The sequence below is a fragment of the Hemiscyllium ocellatum genome, chromosome 17 (genome assembly GCF_020745735.1).
Source record: "Hemiscyllium ocellatum isolate sHemOce1 chromosome 17, sHemOce1.pat.X.cur, whole genome shotgun sequence".
NCBI lineage: Eukaryota > Metazoa > Chordata > Chondrichthyes > Orectolobiformes > Hemiscylliidae > Hemiscyllium > Hemiscyllium ocellatum.
The window spans coordinates 62087844-62102894 of NC_083417.1; the positions used below are offsets into that span (position 1 = coordinate 62087844).

The 15051-nt window shown below is 39.3% G+C and overlaps 1 protein-coding gene across 1 annotated transcript in view; it reads left to right on the forward strand.

Moving 5' to 3' along the window:
• The window catches only part of cngb1a (cyclic nucleotide gated channel subunit beta 1a), a 136950-nt gene extending 122231 nt beyond the window's left edge, over positions 1-14719 (forward strand). The window contains exons 22-23 of the mRNA XM_060837514.1: positions 6228-6414; positions 14513-14719. Coding sequence (XP_060693497.1) covers positions 6228-6414; positions 14513-14719 — 394 coding nt within the window. The remainder of the gene's footprint in view (positions 1-6227; positions 6415-14512) is intronic.
• Positions 14720-15051: the final 332 nt, after the last annotated feature.

Below are 15051 nucleotides of genomic sequence, written 5' to 3' on the forward strand. Positions count from 1 at the left end.
GCTTCCGTGATTCTTCTGTTAGCTTTCTTATGTCCTGGGTAGAGCAGTTGCTGGACCAGGTCATTATGCACCTGATAGAATGCTTTCAGTGATGCATCTGTGAAAGTTGCTAAGAGTCCTTATGGACTGTTGGGCAGATCTTAACCAAATTTTCAATTCATTGGAGTATAAACTGGGATAATATCAGGAAAGTCTTCCCTAATACTGTTGTTGGTTGACACTGCAAGTGAATTTAGACATTGCCTCAATACAACATGACACTATGAGTGAATTGCACATGTACGTGGTGCTATAATTGGCGAAACTGCAAAAGAAACTGGCCATATCACCAAATGATACTTTACAGCCAATTCCTAGACACCACCATCATCCTAGGGTATTCCTCATCCCGCTAGCAGCATAGAACCACCAGAGGTGGTGGCATGGGAATGCGGTTAGGAAGAGGTTGCCCTGGAGTCCTCAACATTAGCTCAGGACACTGCAAAGTCTCATGGCATTAAATCAAATATAGTCTGGAAAATGTCCTGCTGATTACTACCAATCAATTACTCTCAGATGATGGATTGGTATTCCTCATGATCAACAGCCATCGGTAGAAGCACCGAGAGTAGCAGAGACACAAAAAGTAGTTTTGGTCGGGAGCTTCATCACCCATCACCAAGAGTGGTTCAGTAGCTCCATTACGTCTGAGCTGGTCTGTTCTGAAAGATCTGCTGTACTTGTCTATGGCAGGAGGTAACAGAGAAAAAGAAGAAGGAAAAATACCTCCTAGATCTTCTCCTCACCAATCTAATGTTGGCAGATGCATCTGTTCATGTCAGTATAGGTTGGAGTGATAAGTGTACAGTTCTTGTGAAGATCAAGTCCCATCTTCATACTGAGCATGCCTCCATCATATCATTTAGCACTACCAACAAACTAAATGAGTTAGACTCAGAAAACCTCAAAGAGCTCAAATGAGAAGCAACAGCAGAATTATATTCAACCACAATGTGGGCATAACCTTCATACTACTATTAAATCAACCTTGATTCAATAAGAGGAACAGGGGAGAATGTTGGGAGCAGCAGCAGGCATAGCTAACAATGAGGTGCCAAACCAGTGAAGCTGTAATGCAGAATTACATGCATGCCAAAAAGTAGAATATGATAGACAGACATAAGAGAGATACAATGAACATTGTACTGGATGTTGGTGAAGGTTCTGGAGTACTGTGTGCAGTTCTGATCGCTCTGCTATAAGAAGGATATTAATAAACTGGAGAGGATTCAGAAAAGATTTACTAAGATTTTGCTGGGAATGGAAGGTTTCAGTTACAAAAAAGATCGGCTGGATAGGCTGAGACTTCTTTCACTGCGATGTAGGAGGTTGAGGGATGGCCTTATAGAAGTTTATAAAATCATGAACGGCATAGACAAGGTGAATAACAAAGATCTTTTCCATAGGGTGGGGCAATTCAAAACAAGGGTTCATATTTTTAAGGTAAGAGGAGAAAAATTGAAAACAATACATGAGGCGCACCTTTTTTACACAGATAGTGGTTAGTATGTGGAATGAACTGCCACAGGAGGTGGTGGATGCAGGTATAGTTACAACATTTAAAGTACATTTGGATAAGTACATGAATAGGAAAGGTTTGGAGGGATATGGGCCAAATGCAGGCAGGTGGGACTAGTTTCGTTTGGGAACATGGTCGACATGGACTAGTTAGACCAAAGGGTCTCTTTCTGTACTGTGTGATTCTATAACATATCAGATCAAATCTCTTCAGTCCTGTCACATTCAGTCATGAATTATGGAGAATATTAAACAATGCTTTGAAGAATGAGTTTCAACAACTATCCCCATCCTCAATGATGGGCAAGCCCAGCACACAAGTGCAAAAGACACAACTGAAGAATTTACATTTATTTTCACGAATGCAAAGGGCCTTAACAACATTTAAATGATAATATTGAAGATTATGCTCCAAAGATAGCAGGGCCCCTAGCCAAGTAGTGCCAATACAGCTATAGCACTGGCTACCTAAGATTTTGCTGGGAATGGAAGTTTTCAGTTCCAAAAAAGATGGGCTGGATAGGCTGTGACTTTGTAAATTCTAACCTTCTCTATTAGTTGATCCTTAGATTCATACTCTTTATCCGTTCCTGTCACGGTCTGTTTATCATTTGTCATAATCGTACCTTTCCCTTTGGCCTTGACTCTAATCTTTTGATTTAATGCAACTTGTCAAAGAAAATTGGAGTATATTTCATCTGCATTGTTCACACTGAAAATATGCTAACCTTTAGAGTTCCCACAATTTACATTGGTGTTAATAGATTTATTTTTAAACTCACAGCACCTCTGGAAATCATCTTTCTTATCCATTTTTGGGCCAAGGCTTTAACAATGTTTGGAGCTGAGTGGCCCCTGCTTAATAACATTTTCCACCACTTAGCTGATGTTCAGTGTTACACTTAGCTCAAGTACACTGATGGGCAATAACTGGTTGGTATGCATTTTTCCTACTTTTTGTGGACAGGACCTACTTGGGAAAATTAGAGTCAAGGCCAAAGGGAAAGGTACGATTATGACAAATGAAAACTTCCATTCCCAGCAAAATCTTAGTAAATCTTTTCTGAATCCTCTCCTGTTTATACCCTTCCTATAGCAGAGCAATCAGAACTAAAATTATAGAACTAAAAAGTTTGTTATCTGAATTCATGCAGTATTCAAAACAAAATGAATGAACTAAGAGTGCAAATGAAAATGAATAAATATGATTTGGTAGCAATTACAAATATATGACTGCAGGATGACATGAACTGGGACCTGAGTCTGAAAGGTAGAGAACATTTACAAATGACAGGAAACTAAGAAAAGGTGAAGGGGTGGCACCATTAGTAAATGAACATGTTAGCGCAATAGACAGTGATGACTTATGTTCAAAAAAGTCACAATGTAGAAATATTTTGAGTAGAATTGAGACATGATATAGGCAAGATGTCACTTGTCAGCGTGGTGTACGGACCCTTTGAACATAACCATATGATAGGGTGGAGCAAAAAGGAAGAAATAATGAGAACTTGTGCAAAAAGCAAGATGATAATCATGGGAGATTTAAATCGAGACTGTAGAAAGTCAAATGGGCAAAGGTAGCCGAGATGAGTTCATAGATAATTTTCAGAATAATTTCTTAGATCAGGATTTTCTCGCGCCTACAAGAGAGAATGTTATACTAGACTTGATATTGTGAAATGAGATCGAATTAATTAATGACATCATAATGAAGGTGCCCATTGGTAGCAGTGGCCATAATATGATTGAATTGTATATTCAATTTGAGGAGAGAGGAATGGATCAGAAACTTTTGTGAAAAATGTAAATAGGTTATGGAATCTGATCTGACTAAAATCAATTAGGTTAAAGGTTAGGTCAATAGAGATGCAATGGCAGACATTTAAGAGGATAGTTCAGAATAGAACATAGAACATTACAGCACAGTACAGGCCCTTTGGCCCTCAATATTGCGCCGACCTGTGGAACCAATCTGAAGCCCATCTAACTCGCTATACTATTCCATTCTCATCCATATGTTTATCTAATGACCATTTAAATGCCCTTAAACTTGGCGAGTCTATCACTGTAGCACGTAGTGCGTTCCACGCCCCTACTACTCTGAGTGAAGAAATTACCTCTGACATCAATTTAAATCTATGTCCTCTCATGCTAGCCATCGCCATCCAAGGAAAAAGGCTCGCACCGTCCACCCTTCTAACTCTCTGATTATCTTATATGTCTCAATTGAGTCACCTCTCAAACTTCTTCTCTCTAACGAAAGCAACCTCAAGTCCATCAGCCTTTCCTCATAAGACCTTCTCTCCATACCAGGCAACATCCTAGTAAATCTCCTCTGAACCATTTCCAAAGCTTCCACATCCTTCCTATAATGCAATGACCAGAATATTTAATGCAATATTTAAGTGCGGCCACACCAGAGTTCTGTACAGCTGCAGCATGACCTTATGGCTCTGAAACTCAATCCCTCTGCCAATAAAAACTAACACATCTTATCACTTCTAAACAATCCTATCAACTTGGATGGCAACTTTGAAAGATCTATGTACAAGGACACTGAGATCTCTCTGCTCATCTACACTACCAAGAATTTTATCATTAGCCCAGTACTCTTTATACCTGTTTCTTCTTCCAAAGTAAATCACCTCACACTTTTCCACATTAAACTCCATTTGCCACCTCTCAGCCTAGCTCTGCAGCTTATCTATGTCCCTCTGTAACCTGCAACATCCTTCAGCACTATCCACAACTTCACCAACCTTAGTGTCATCCGCACATTTATTAACCCATCCTTCTACGCCCGCATCTAGGTCATTTATAAAAATGACAAATAGCAGTGGCCCCAAAACAGATCCTTGTGGTGTACCACTGGTAACTAAACTCCAGGATGAAGATTTCCCATCAACCATCACCTTCTGTCTTCTTTCAGCGAGCCAAATTCTGATCTAAACCATTAAATCACCCTTTATCCCATGCCTCTGTATTTTCTGCAATAGCCTACCATGGGAAACCTTATCAAATGCCTTACTGAAATCCATATACATCACATTAACTTCATCCACCTGTTTGGTCACTTTCTCAAAGAACTTAATAAGGTTTATGAGGCATGACTTATCCTTCACAAAACTGAGATTGGCAATCCCTAATCAATTTATTCCTTTCTAGATGATTATAACTCCTATCTCTTATAACTTTTCCAACACTTTACCCACAATTGAAATAAGGCTCAGTGGTCTATAATTACTCTACTCCCCTTCTTGAACAAGGGGACAACATTTGCTATCCTCCAGTCTTCTGGCAATATTCCTGTAGACAATGATGACATAAAAATCAAAGCCAAAGGCTTTGCAATCTCCTCCATGGCTTCCCAGAGAATCCTAGGATAAACCCCATTTGGCCCAGGGGACTTAACTATTTTCACACTTTCCAAAATTGCTCACACCTCCTCCTTGTGAACCTCAATCCCATCTACCCTAGTAGCCTATATCTCAGTATTGTCCTCAACAACATAGTATTCACACTGGAGAAAGACAGACAAAAAATATTCATTCAGCGCTTCCCCTATCCCCTTGGACTCCACGCGCTACTTCCCAGTACTATCCTTGATTGGCCCTCATCTTTTTCTAGTCATTTTTTCCTTGAATAAGTTCCACATTGCAGTCATGCCAATCCAACGAGTCAGGAAAATTTCAAGGAACAGACATGACTATCTGTGGTTTACTTGAAATGTTTAAAAAAGATATTAAATGAAAATAAAAGCATATAATTGTGCAAAGACAAAAATTAGATGGAATATAAAAATTAGCAAAGAATGATCCAAAAATTTATAAAGGGAAAAATTAGAATAGGAGAGAAAGCTAGCTAGAAACATGAAAGCAGTCGGTGGCAATACCATTTCTGAATCCCTCACCATCAACAACATGAGGTTACCACTAACCAGGAATTGAACTGGACCAGCCATGTAAATACTGTAACTACAAGTGGAGATCAGAGGCTGTGAAATCTGTGCAAAGTAATTCACATCCTGACTCCCAGAACTCTGTCCACCATCTACAAGGTACAAAGCAAGAATGCGATGGAAAAATGTTAGTTAGCTGGAAAAATGCAGCTTCAAAAGCACTCAAGGCACTTAATATTATCACATCAAAGCTTGATTGGCACACCATTAACAACTTGAAACATTTTTTCCGTCTACCATTCTTGAACAATGGCAGCAGTATGTACCATGTGCACTATGCAATCCAGTGACTCAGTCTCTTTTTACAGGGATCCTGTAATCTCATCACTTCTACCATGTGAAAGGCCAAAGGCAGCAAACACATAGAAATGTCACCACCTGCAAGTTCTGCTCCATGTCACAACAATTCTGACTTTTAACTGTATCACTGTTCCTTCACTGTCGTGAAACTCCTTCCTAATGGCATTGTGGGTGTACGCACACCAAATGGACGGCAGCCCTTCTCATTAGGGATGGATAACAAAGCTGGCGTAGCCAGCAAATCTCACATCCCATGAAAGGATTTACTAAATAGAAGGCAACACTATTGGTGAATAGTGTTCAAACTTTGATACATATTATGAATAACTGCTAAACTGCTAGAATTTGACTACTGTTTGTGAATAGCACAGCTTAATTCAGGTATTTGCTATTTTTAATATATTTGCAGGAAACTCCTGTCTAAAGATGATGAAAAAGATGTAAAGCCACAACCAAAAGGAATACAGCATATCATCCCTCCAAGACCAGAGACTCCCAAATTATTCTTGGCAGCCCTCTCAATAACCGACAAATTTGGAATCAAGGGAACATTCTCGCTTATTAAACAGAAACTCAGGGAATCTGCCAAAATGAAGGTAGGATAATGAGAAGAGAGTCAAGGGAGCAAATGTTTGTGTTTTTAAAATGTCATAATACAGAATCCAGCAGAACTTTAATCAATCTTCACTATTACAGAAGAATGCAACAGAGGTTGTGCTAATCAGAGTTAAACATTTTCATATAATAAAACGTCATAAGGTATTTTACAGGATGAATTGGAAAGGAAAATTAGATACTGAGCCATGTAACAAATTTTCTTTTGGAAAAGTTAGATTTTAGAGAGAGAGTCTAAAAAGAAGAAAGTGTGGTCAAGAGGTGAAGACGTTTAGGAAATGAATTTCGGCATGGACACCACAGTGCTCAGAAGGTTGTGGCACTGATTGGGTTTACAGAGATAAACAGAGGCAAGGCATAGAGGTATTTAGAAACAAGGACAAGCATTTTAAAATTGAAACATTGCTTGACCAGGAGTCAAATAAGTCAGTGGGTTAATAGATAAATAGAACCTGTGTATTGATAAGGACACGGGGCAGAGTTTTCAAAGACCACAGGTTTTTTGAAGCATAAAATGTGGGAGTCCAGTTAGGGGTATGATGGAAAAAGCAAGTCTAGATGTAAAAAATAGAGGGAGGTTTCAGCAGCAATTTCTTGACCAAGAATGAGGGTGAATCAGATGATCTGATGGAGGTGAAAATGGACAATCTTAATGATGGTGTGGATGTATGGTCAGAAACTCACTTTGTGAGAAATACAACACCAAGGTTATCAACAGACTTGTTTGGTCTTAGAGTTGTGAGTGAGGAGGAAGGAGTAGGTCACTAGGGAATCGGTTTGGAGTGGAATCTGAAGACAGTTATCATGTCATTTCACTAGAGGAAATAGCTGTATAGATTACGGACAAGCAGGTTGATAATTGAACAATGGTTAAGGAACCAAAAGATGTAGTGGTGAGGTAGAGTGGGGGTCAACAGTGTACATGTGAAATCTGACATTGTGTTTTCAGGTGGTGTTACCCCTCACTTTGGAGAGGTCCCACCACGACTACCAACCAATCTAAATTATTTGCAGCTTCATAGCCTCAACAGAGCCACCAAGAGCCGTGATCCCTGCTGAGACTTCAGGAAGCTTAAATTCCAGGAGCCCAGTACAAATTGTGGTCTTGTGGGTTCACAGCAAAGACACGAAGGAAGGCGGATGGGGCTGCGAACTGGATGGATTACATTGTTACAAAGATTGATGGAGGTGTGGGATGGCACAACAAGGTAGATTGGGGTTGGTCTGGAAAGGCCAGGGCAGAGGGAATACTCTGACCTTAGAAAAGAGCCTCAGTCAAAAAAGGTAGTCAGTGATAGAGGTTCGCTTCATTCCCACTTTCCCACCTGAGCCCTGAGCAGGCTCACCTGCCAGTGCATTTCACACACCAACCACACCCCCAACCTCACTCTGCTCCCTGACCTTTCACTGCTGGCCTCAACATTTCAGACAGGTTGGGTGGTCCTTAATTGACCAATACTTGGCTCTTTAAGGGCCTTAATTGGGGCTGTAACATTTTTGGCAGATCAGGGGTAAGAAGGCTACTCAGAGAATTGAAAACCCATCACTTGGGACCCCTACAACTAGGTGTTACTTTTTAATTTTCTTTTTAAATTCTGTGAACAAAACAAAAGGAGGTAAAGTCTTTCATTTCAAAAAAATGAACACAGAGGTTAAACAAAACTGCAGTGGCTAAAATTCTATGACAGAATTTTTCCACAGTCTGAAAGGTTATTGGAATGCACAGTGCTGTACTGACACATGCAAGCCAATGGTTTTGGGGTGCTGTTCTTAGTCTATGCTCAGTTAGCTGCTACTAACAAACAAAAAATCAGCCAAGCTTCCTTCTCTTGAATGCCATCCAATGATGTCCACAACAAAATGCAAGTGAATCAGCTCAACTTGTGAATCCAACCACAGTTGGTAACATTCCAACGCGTGAATTTGTTTCAAGGTGAATAGGAAGAGAAATTGTGGCTGACAGGTTCAACTCACCTACACCTGTTTTCATTGCAAGTGAAAAAGGCTGGCACAATCACTATGTTACTTAGTGATCACCTAGTGTGGCAAAATCTAGGCAAGGGGCAAAAACCTGAATCAAATACTCATAAAATTATACAGGTAAACATAGGACTTTAGCACCTGGAGTAAACATTTTTAATCTGCTGATTTGATATCAACACAGATTTTCATGTATTGTAGCCTTTCCCAAAATGAAATGGTATTACTTCAGCAAGGCATTTGATAAGGTTCCCCATGGTAAGCTCGTTCAGAAGGTCAGGAGGAATGGGATACAGGGAAATTTAGCTATCTGGATACAGAATTGGCTGGTCGACAGAAGACAGCGAGTGGTAGTGGAAGGAAAGTATTCTGCCTGGAAGTCAGTGGTGAGTGGTGTTCCACAGGGCTCTGTTCTTGGGCCTCTACTCTTTGTAATTTTTATTAATGACTAGGATGAGGAGATTGAAGGATGGGTTAGCAAGTTTGCAGACAATGCAAAGGTTGGAGGTGTCGTTGACAGCATAGAGGACTGTTGTAGGCTGCAGGATGCAGAGATGGGCTGAGAGGTGGCAGATGGAGTTCAACCTGCATATATGCGAAGTGATGCATTTTGGAAAGTCGAATTTGAAAGTTGAGTACAGGATTAAAGACAGGATTCTTGGCAGTATGGGGGAACAGCGGGATCTTGGTGTGCAGGTACATAGATCCCTTAAAATTGCCACCCAAGTGGACAGGGTTGTTAAGAAAGCATATGGTGTTTTGGCTTTCATTAACAGGGGGATTGAGTTTAAGAGCCGTGAGGTCTTGTTGCAGCTGTATAAAACTTTGGTTAGACCGCATTTGGAATGCTGTGTCCAGTTCTGATCGCCCTATTATAGGAAAGATGTGGATGCTTTGGAGAGGGTTCAAAGGAGGTTTACCAGGATGCTGCCTGGACTGGAGGACTTATCTTACGAAGAGAGTTTGACTGAGCTTGGACATTTTCATTGGAAAAAAGAAGGAAGAGAGGGGACCTAATTGAGATGTACAAGATAATGAGAGGCATAGATAGAGTTGATAGCCAGATACTTTTTCCCAGGGCAGAAATTGTTAACATGAGAGGTCATAGTTTTAAGCTGTTTGGCGGAAAGTATAGAGGGGATGTCAGAGGTGGGTTCTTTCCGCAGAGAGTTGTGGGAGCATGGAATGCGTTGCCAGCAGCAGTTGTGGAAGCGAGGTCATTGGGGATATTTAAGAGACTGCTGAACATGCATATGGTCATAGAAATTTGAGGGTTCATACATTAGGCTTACCTTACATGAGGATCAATGGTCGGCACAACATCGTGGGCTGAATGGCCTGTTCTGTGCTGTACTGTTCTATGTTCTATGTTCCTCATTCTGTTTATTTCAATTTTACAAATTTATACATCAATTTTTTATTCCAAAACTGCAGATCAGTAAATTATATCAAAAAACATAATTTAATCTAGCCCACATGATTAATGATTATTGATTGTGTAAGTTGTACATAAAATCTTCTAGTAACTGTTGTAGCAAGTACATGGAGTAATAAATCATATGAGATATATTACACATGATGATATGTGTTAGATGAAATGCACGTCCTATGTAAAGTGTAAAACAATGAGAATGTAAAACGAGTATCACCTTAATCTTTTTATGTACTATTCATCTTATTATAAATTCAAAAGTTTTATTAATGCATAATATTTATTTCAAAAACTATGGAGTGATGGAGTTGGGTACAAGGCTAAAGAGTTGCCTAGAGAGCCCAATACTTGTGCACCAACCCTGGATGGAGTACCTTAAATATACAGCAGTATAACACTTTTGGAATCCATTCTATGTTAACTGCTAATCTCTTTTCACACACTCTCTTTGTTTCTCTTTTTTCCACTTCCTCTCTGAGCCTTCTATATTCAACTTCATCCTCATTTGTATTATCCACCTGATGGCTTTCACAAGCACATATTTTCAATTTTTTATTAATCTCTATCTCTTCTGCTAGTCAGGGAACCCTGGATTTGTTTGCTCTACCTTAACCCTTTATGGGCACATACATTAACTGGGCCTGAATTATCTCTTATTTATAGGTAGTCACAATTATTCAGTTATACAGTTTCTCCAGCCAATCCTTGATTCCAATTTATTTGATCCCAATCCATTATACCCCATTATAGCTGGCCTTCCCCATTTATTATTCTCCCTCTGAATTGTACATTACCCTTTTCTATAGTTTACATAATGCTTGTGTTACGATGATCACTGTTCCTTGAGTATTCCTCTGTTAACATTTGATCTACTTAGCCCACCCAAATCCTAAAGTTGGCATTCAGATACAGTTTTACCAATGCTTCTTTTCTTGGCTACAGAAGTGACCCTTTCTCAAAATCTGATCAGCTGTTTAAATTCTTTCTTTGTGATTTTGGATGATTTATCTCCTATCAGCCATTACACATTACAATATCTTCCCTATCAGGAAATAGAATTGTACATTCTCTAAATGAAGAAGAAATGCTTTTAAGTAATCCTTTAGATTTGTTCTAAATGGTGTTCTTAAGGCATACCTGGAGTGCACACTTACTACACTTTGTCTGATCTGACTTTATTTGTAAGCAAATGGTTTGACCAATCGAATTGTATCTGAGACGCAATTATCATTAAAATAAGAAAAAGTTAGGGTCTAGACTTTCATCTCAATATATTTTGAGGGGGTTTGGTTTGGTGCATAACAGCATCAATTTAGACATGGTACAGAAAATAATTTACAAGAATAGTTCCAGAAGTGAAAGACATCAGTTATGTGAACTGAAGCGAAAAGTTGGAGTTTATTTTGCATAGATGTTCTCTTGATACATACCGGTTTCCACATGTCTGTAGCAGTGGTTACGACTATTAGCTCTGCAGATTCCTGTTCAGAACCACAACAAAGAGGCTTTGAGCCTTAAAACACCTATGGTGAAATTTAAAATCTATGGACTTAACATTTTTGGCGTTCATGGCCTTGGTGAAATGCAAAACCCATCTTTGCCTCCACCTACCCACAACTCCTAGTCTGCACAGGAACTTCCAATCTATGCAAGGTTAACTTAATGTAGGAAGCCACATCCCCATTTTAAGTTCATAAAAAATGATACAATTGCTCTAAAAAAAATGAAAAAGAACAGGAGGCTATTCAATCCATCGTGTACTTCTAGCTCTCTGCAAGAATGGCTCAACTAGTCCCATTCACCTGCCCTTTCCCCATGACACTGAAAATCTTCCTCTTCAGATACCTATCCAGTTTTCCCTTCAAAGCCATAATTGAATTACCTCCACCATTCTCTTAGGCAACACACTTTATTTTTACACAACATTAAAATACAGACAAGATAGAAATTTAAAATAAAATTGGATTAGCTGTAATCCTATTGAAATGCTTATTAAAATAATATATATAAACTTCTACTAATTAACTGTTCCAATATAGTAACATCTCATAAACAAACCTTTGGCAAAGGCAAATTCAGTAAAATAGATTGTCCTACATGCAATTCCAGCAGCAGGAAGTGAACCCCAATGTTTAGATGTAAAAGACAGGGGAATAAGAGCTTCCACATCCAGTTTCAAGACCCCAGCAATTGCTGAAAGCCGAAACTAAAAACCCTGATTCTGTGGGAGCTTGACTCCATCTCTTCAGGCTGCTTAATTTGTTCCAACTTAACAAAAAAAAACCCAAGGCCTCACAAGCTTTTTTTTTGACTTGGAGTATACTGCTCATCTCCTCAGTCTCAACTTCTTTTAAAATTAAAATATACCTCTTAAAGCCATAGTATTATCACAAGGCTCAGAATTACACATAAAACTGTAGTTGAAGCAAAAACAGTATTTAGAAAGGTGTGTCAAAACTGCCTTGCTTTAAGGCACTTTATTTCCTTAATTTTCATGCCAAAATTCTGTGTGCCTTTCTAACCACTTTCTCGTTCTGTCACCTTCAGATTTGCAGGGTAGGTGAATTGGCCATGCTAAATTGCCTGTAGTGTTCAGAGATGTGTGGGTTAAGTGCATTAATCAGGGGTAAATGTAGAGTAATAGGGTAGGGGATTGGGTCTGGGTCGGTTAATCTTCAGAGGGTCAGTGTGGACTTGTTGGGCCAAATGGCCTGTTTCATACTGTAGGGATTCTATGAATGTATTTGTGCACTTTTACATCCAGGTACACACCCTTTAAAATAGCCCACTTTATTTCATGTTGCCTGTATTCTTTTATTTTCAAAATAAAAGTCCATTCCATCAACTTATCTTACAGACCTGACTAAATTGGCAGATTTCCTTTCCTAAAGAGCATGAAGTCAACAGGATGGATTTTCAAAACAATTGAGTGGTCTTGATTATTGAGACTAAATTTCAATTTTGGATTTATTTCAATTTGCCAGCGGCCACAGTGGGATTTTAAATTCTTATGTCAGGTGGGCTGGTCCAGTAACATAATCATAATGCTATTAATCTTTTTTTTAATTAATGGCATTGCTGTTGTACAACTACTTTAGTTACACCAGTAACTAAGTAAAAGTTGTTTGGTAGTATGTGCTGAACAAAGATACTTTTTGTCAAAGCTTTTTATCCAGCTGTCATGAATAATGTACCCATTAATGCTGGCACTTAAATAACAGAAACAAAATTGGAAATCGCTGGAAAAACTCAACAGGTCTGGCAGCATCTGTGAAGAGAAAGCAGAATTATAGAAGATGGTTTGGACTCAGCTGTCAGCTGGAATGTTGGGAATCCTCGGTTGAGGAAGAAGATGGACATTTCAGAGGCTCCCTTATTGAAGTTGGCAACATTGGCTCAGATGGGGGACCTGGGATAATGGAATAGAGTCTTTCCAGGAAGCAAAGTGAGAGGATATATAGTCAAGATAACTGTTGGGAGTCGGTGGGTTTCTTATGGAAATTGGCAGTTAGTCTGTGCCCAAGAAAGGAAACAGAGATATCGAGAAAGGGAATGGAGGAATCAGAGATGGATCAGGTGAAGGAGAGAGCATGGTGGCAATTGTACGGGAAATGGATGAATTTTTCCAATTCTAGATGAGAGAGGGAAGAAGCATTGATTATGTAATTTGATATATCGGAGAAAGAGCTGTGGGTGGGGCCCAGAGTAGGAGTGGAATGAGGAATGTTCCATGTACCTCACGAAGAGACAGGCATAACTGGGGCCCATGCAGGTACCCATGGTCACCCCTTTGACCTGAAGAAAATGGAGGAGTTAAAGGAGAATTTGTTCAAAGCAAGAATTTGCTCAGCCAGGCTGAGGGTGGTGGTGGATGGAGACGGTTCATGCATTTTTCCAGGAAGAAGCAGAGAGCCCTGAGATTATCCTGACATAAAGGGATTGCATGTCCACTGTAAAGAGGAGGTGGCTGGAGCTTTGTTTAGATTTTAAACCAGGAAAATGAACTCTGATTGATGACTCTGAAGGAGTCTGACTTCTACTCTGAGAAATGGACCAGTCAATTTTGTCACCTATTTTGTTGAATTACATTCTCCATGGCAACACCTCTGCTAATCAAAGTCCATTTGCCAACTAATCAGAACTCTCCTCTCATACAGTATAATTGTTGACTTTCCCTTTGAATTGGTATTCTTGCAAATCCTCCTTTTGAATGCAGGACAAAATGCTTCGACAGAATACGTATTTCTTCAGCAAAACTCAAGCAATTAAGTCCTTAACTACAAATTTATATGCTTGAGTCACCCAGTTAGATTTAAATATTGTCTCTTGTTCTTGCAAAATAACAAATAGCAAGAGCCTTGTTCCTAGTTTGGATACTTCTAATAATGTCTTCCCTGTTCCAAAGTTGTCTGAGCAACCTATGCTGTTCAAAACTATAACCTTGCACAGGAGTGTCAATGTGATTAAGATGATGGATAAGTAGACAATTTAAACAGTATAAAATACTATCTGCATTTCCATTCAGTTTTGAAAGGATTGTAAAAATATATCTCTATTCTTATACTCAGAGTATAATTTTGTGACAGAAATCTGTACTGTTTACTATTCACCTTACCCTTACTATTGTTTGCATTTTCTTTCTTACCCCACCCTGAATCATCATCTAGCCTCGTCCGATGCCTCCTGCCTCCCCTGTCCATCGCCGATCACCTGTTCCAGTAGAAAAGGTGGAGGATGATTATGATGATGAAGTTGTTTCCGAATCTTCGGATTACTCTGTGCTGATCAGAATGAGCCCCTCACACCACAGGGATAAGGAACAAATCTTATCTGTAGAAGTTCCAGCTGAAGAAGAAGAGGATTCTGAAAAATGATACTGCTTTGGCTTTGTGTATTGTGCTGTTAACAGTACCAGTTAAAACTAGGCCTGAGATGCATTTACTAATAGTTCAGCTCACAGTGCCACCAATGCATTCGGAATAAAGATAGACTCGCAATGATAAAATATCATTCACAAACTCAGGATGTCTCAAGTCAATTAAATGCTTAAGTAGCCAATGATGTAATGTGGGAAACACAATGTCTAATTTGTGCACAATTATCTAATCTGTTTTAGGTATTGTTATGTGCTATGTTTGCTAGGAAGATCAAGAACTACTACTGTGACCAGTTGCTACACTAGTCATATATTTTAACAAGAAAATCA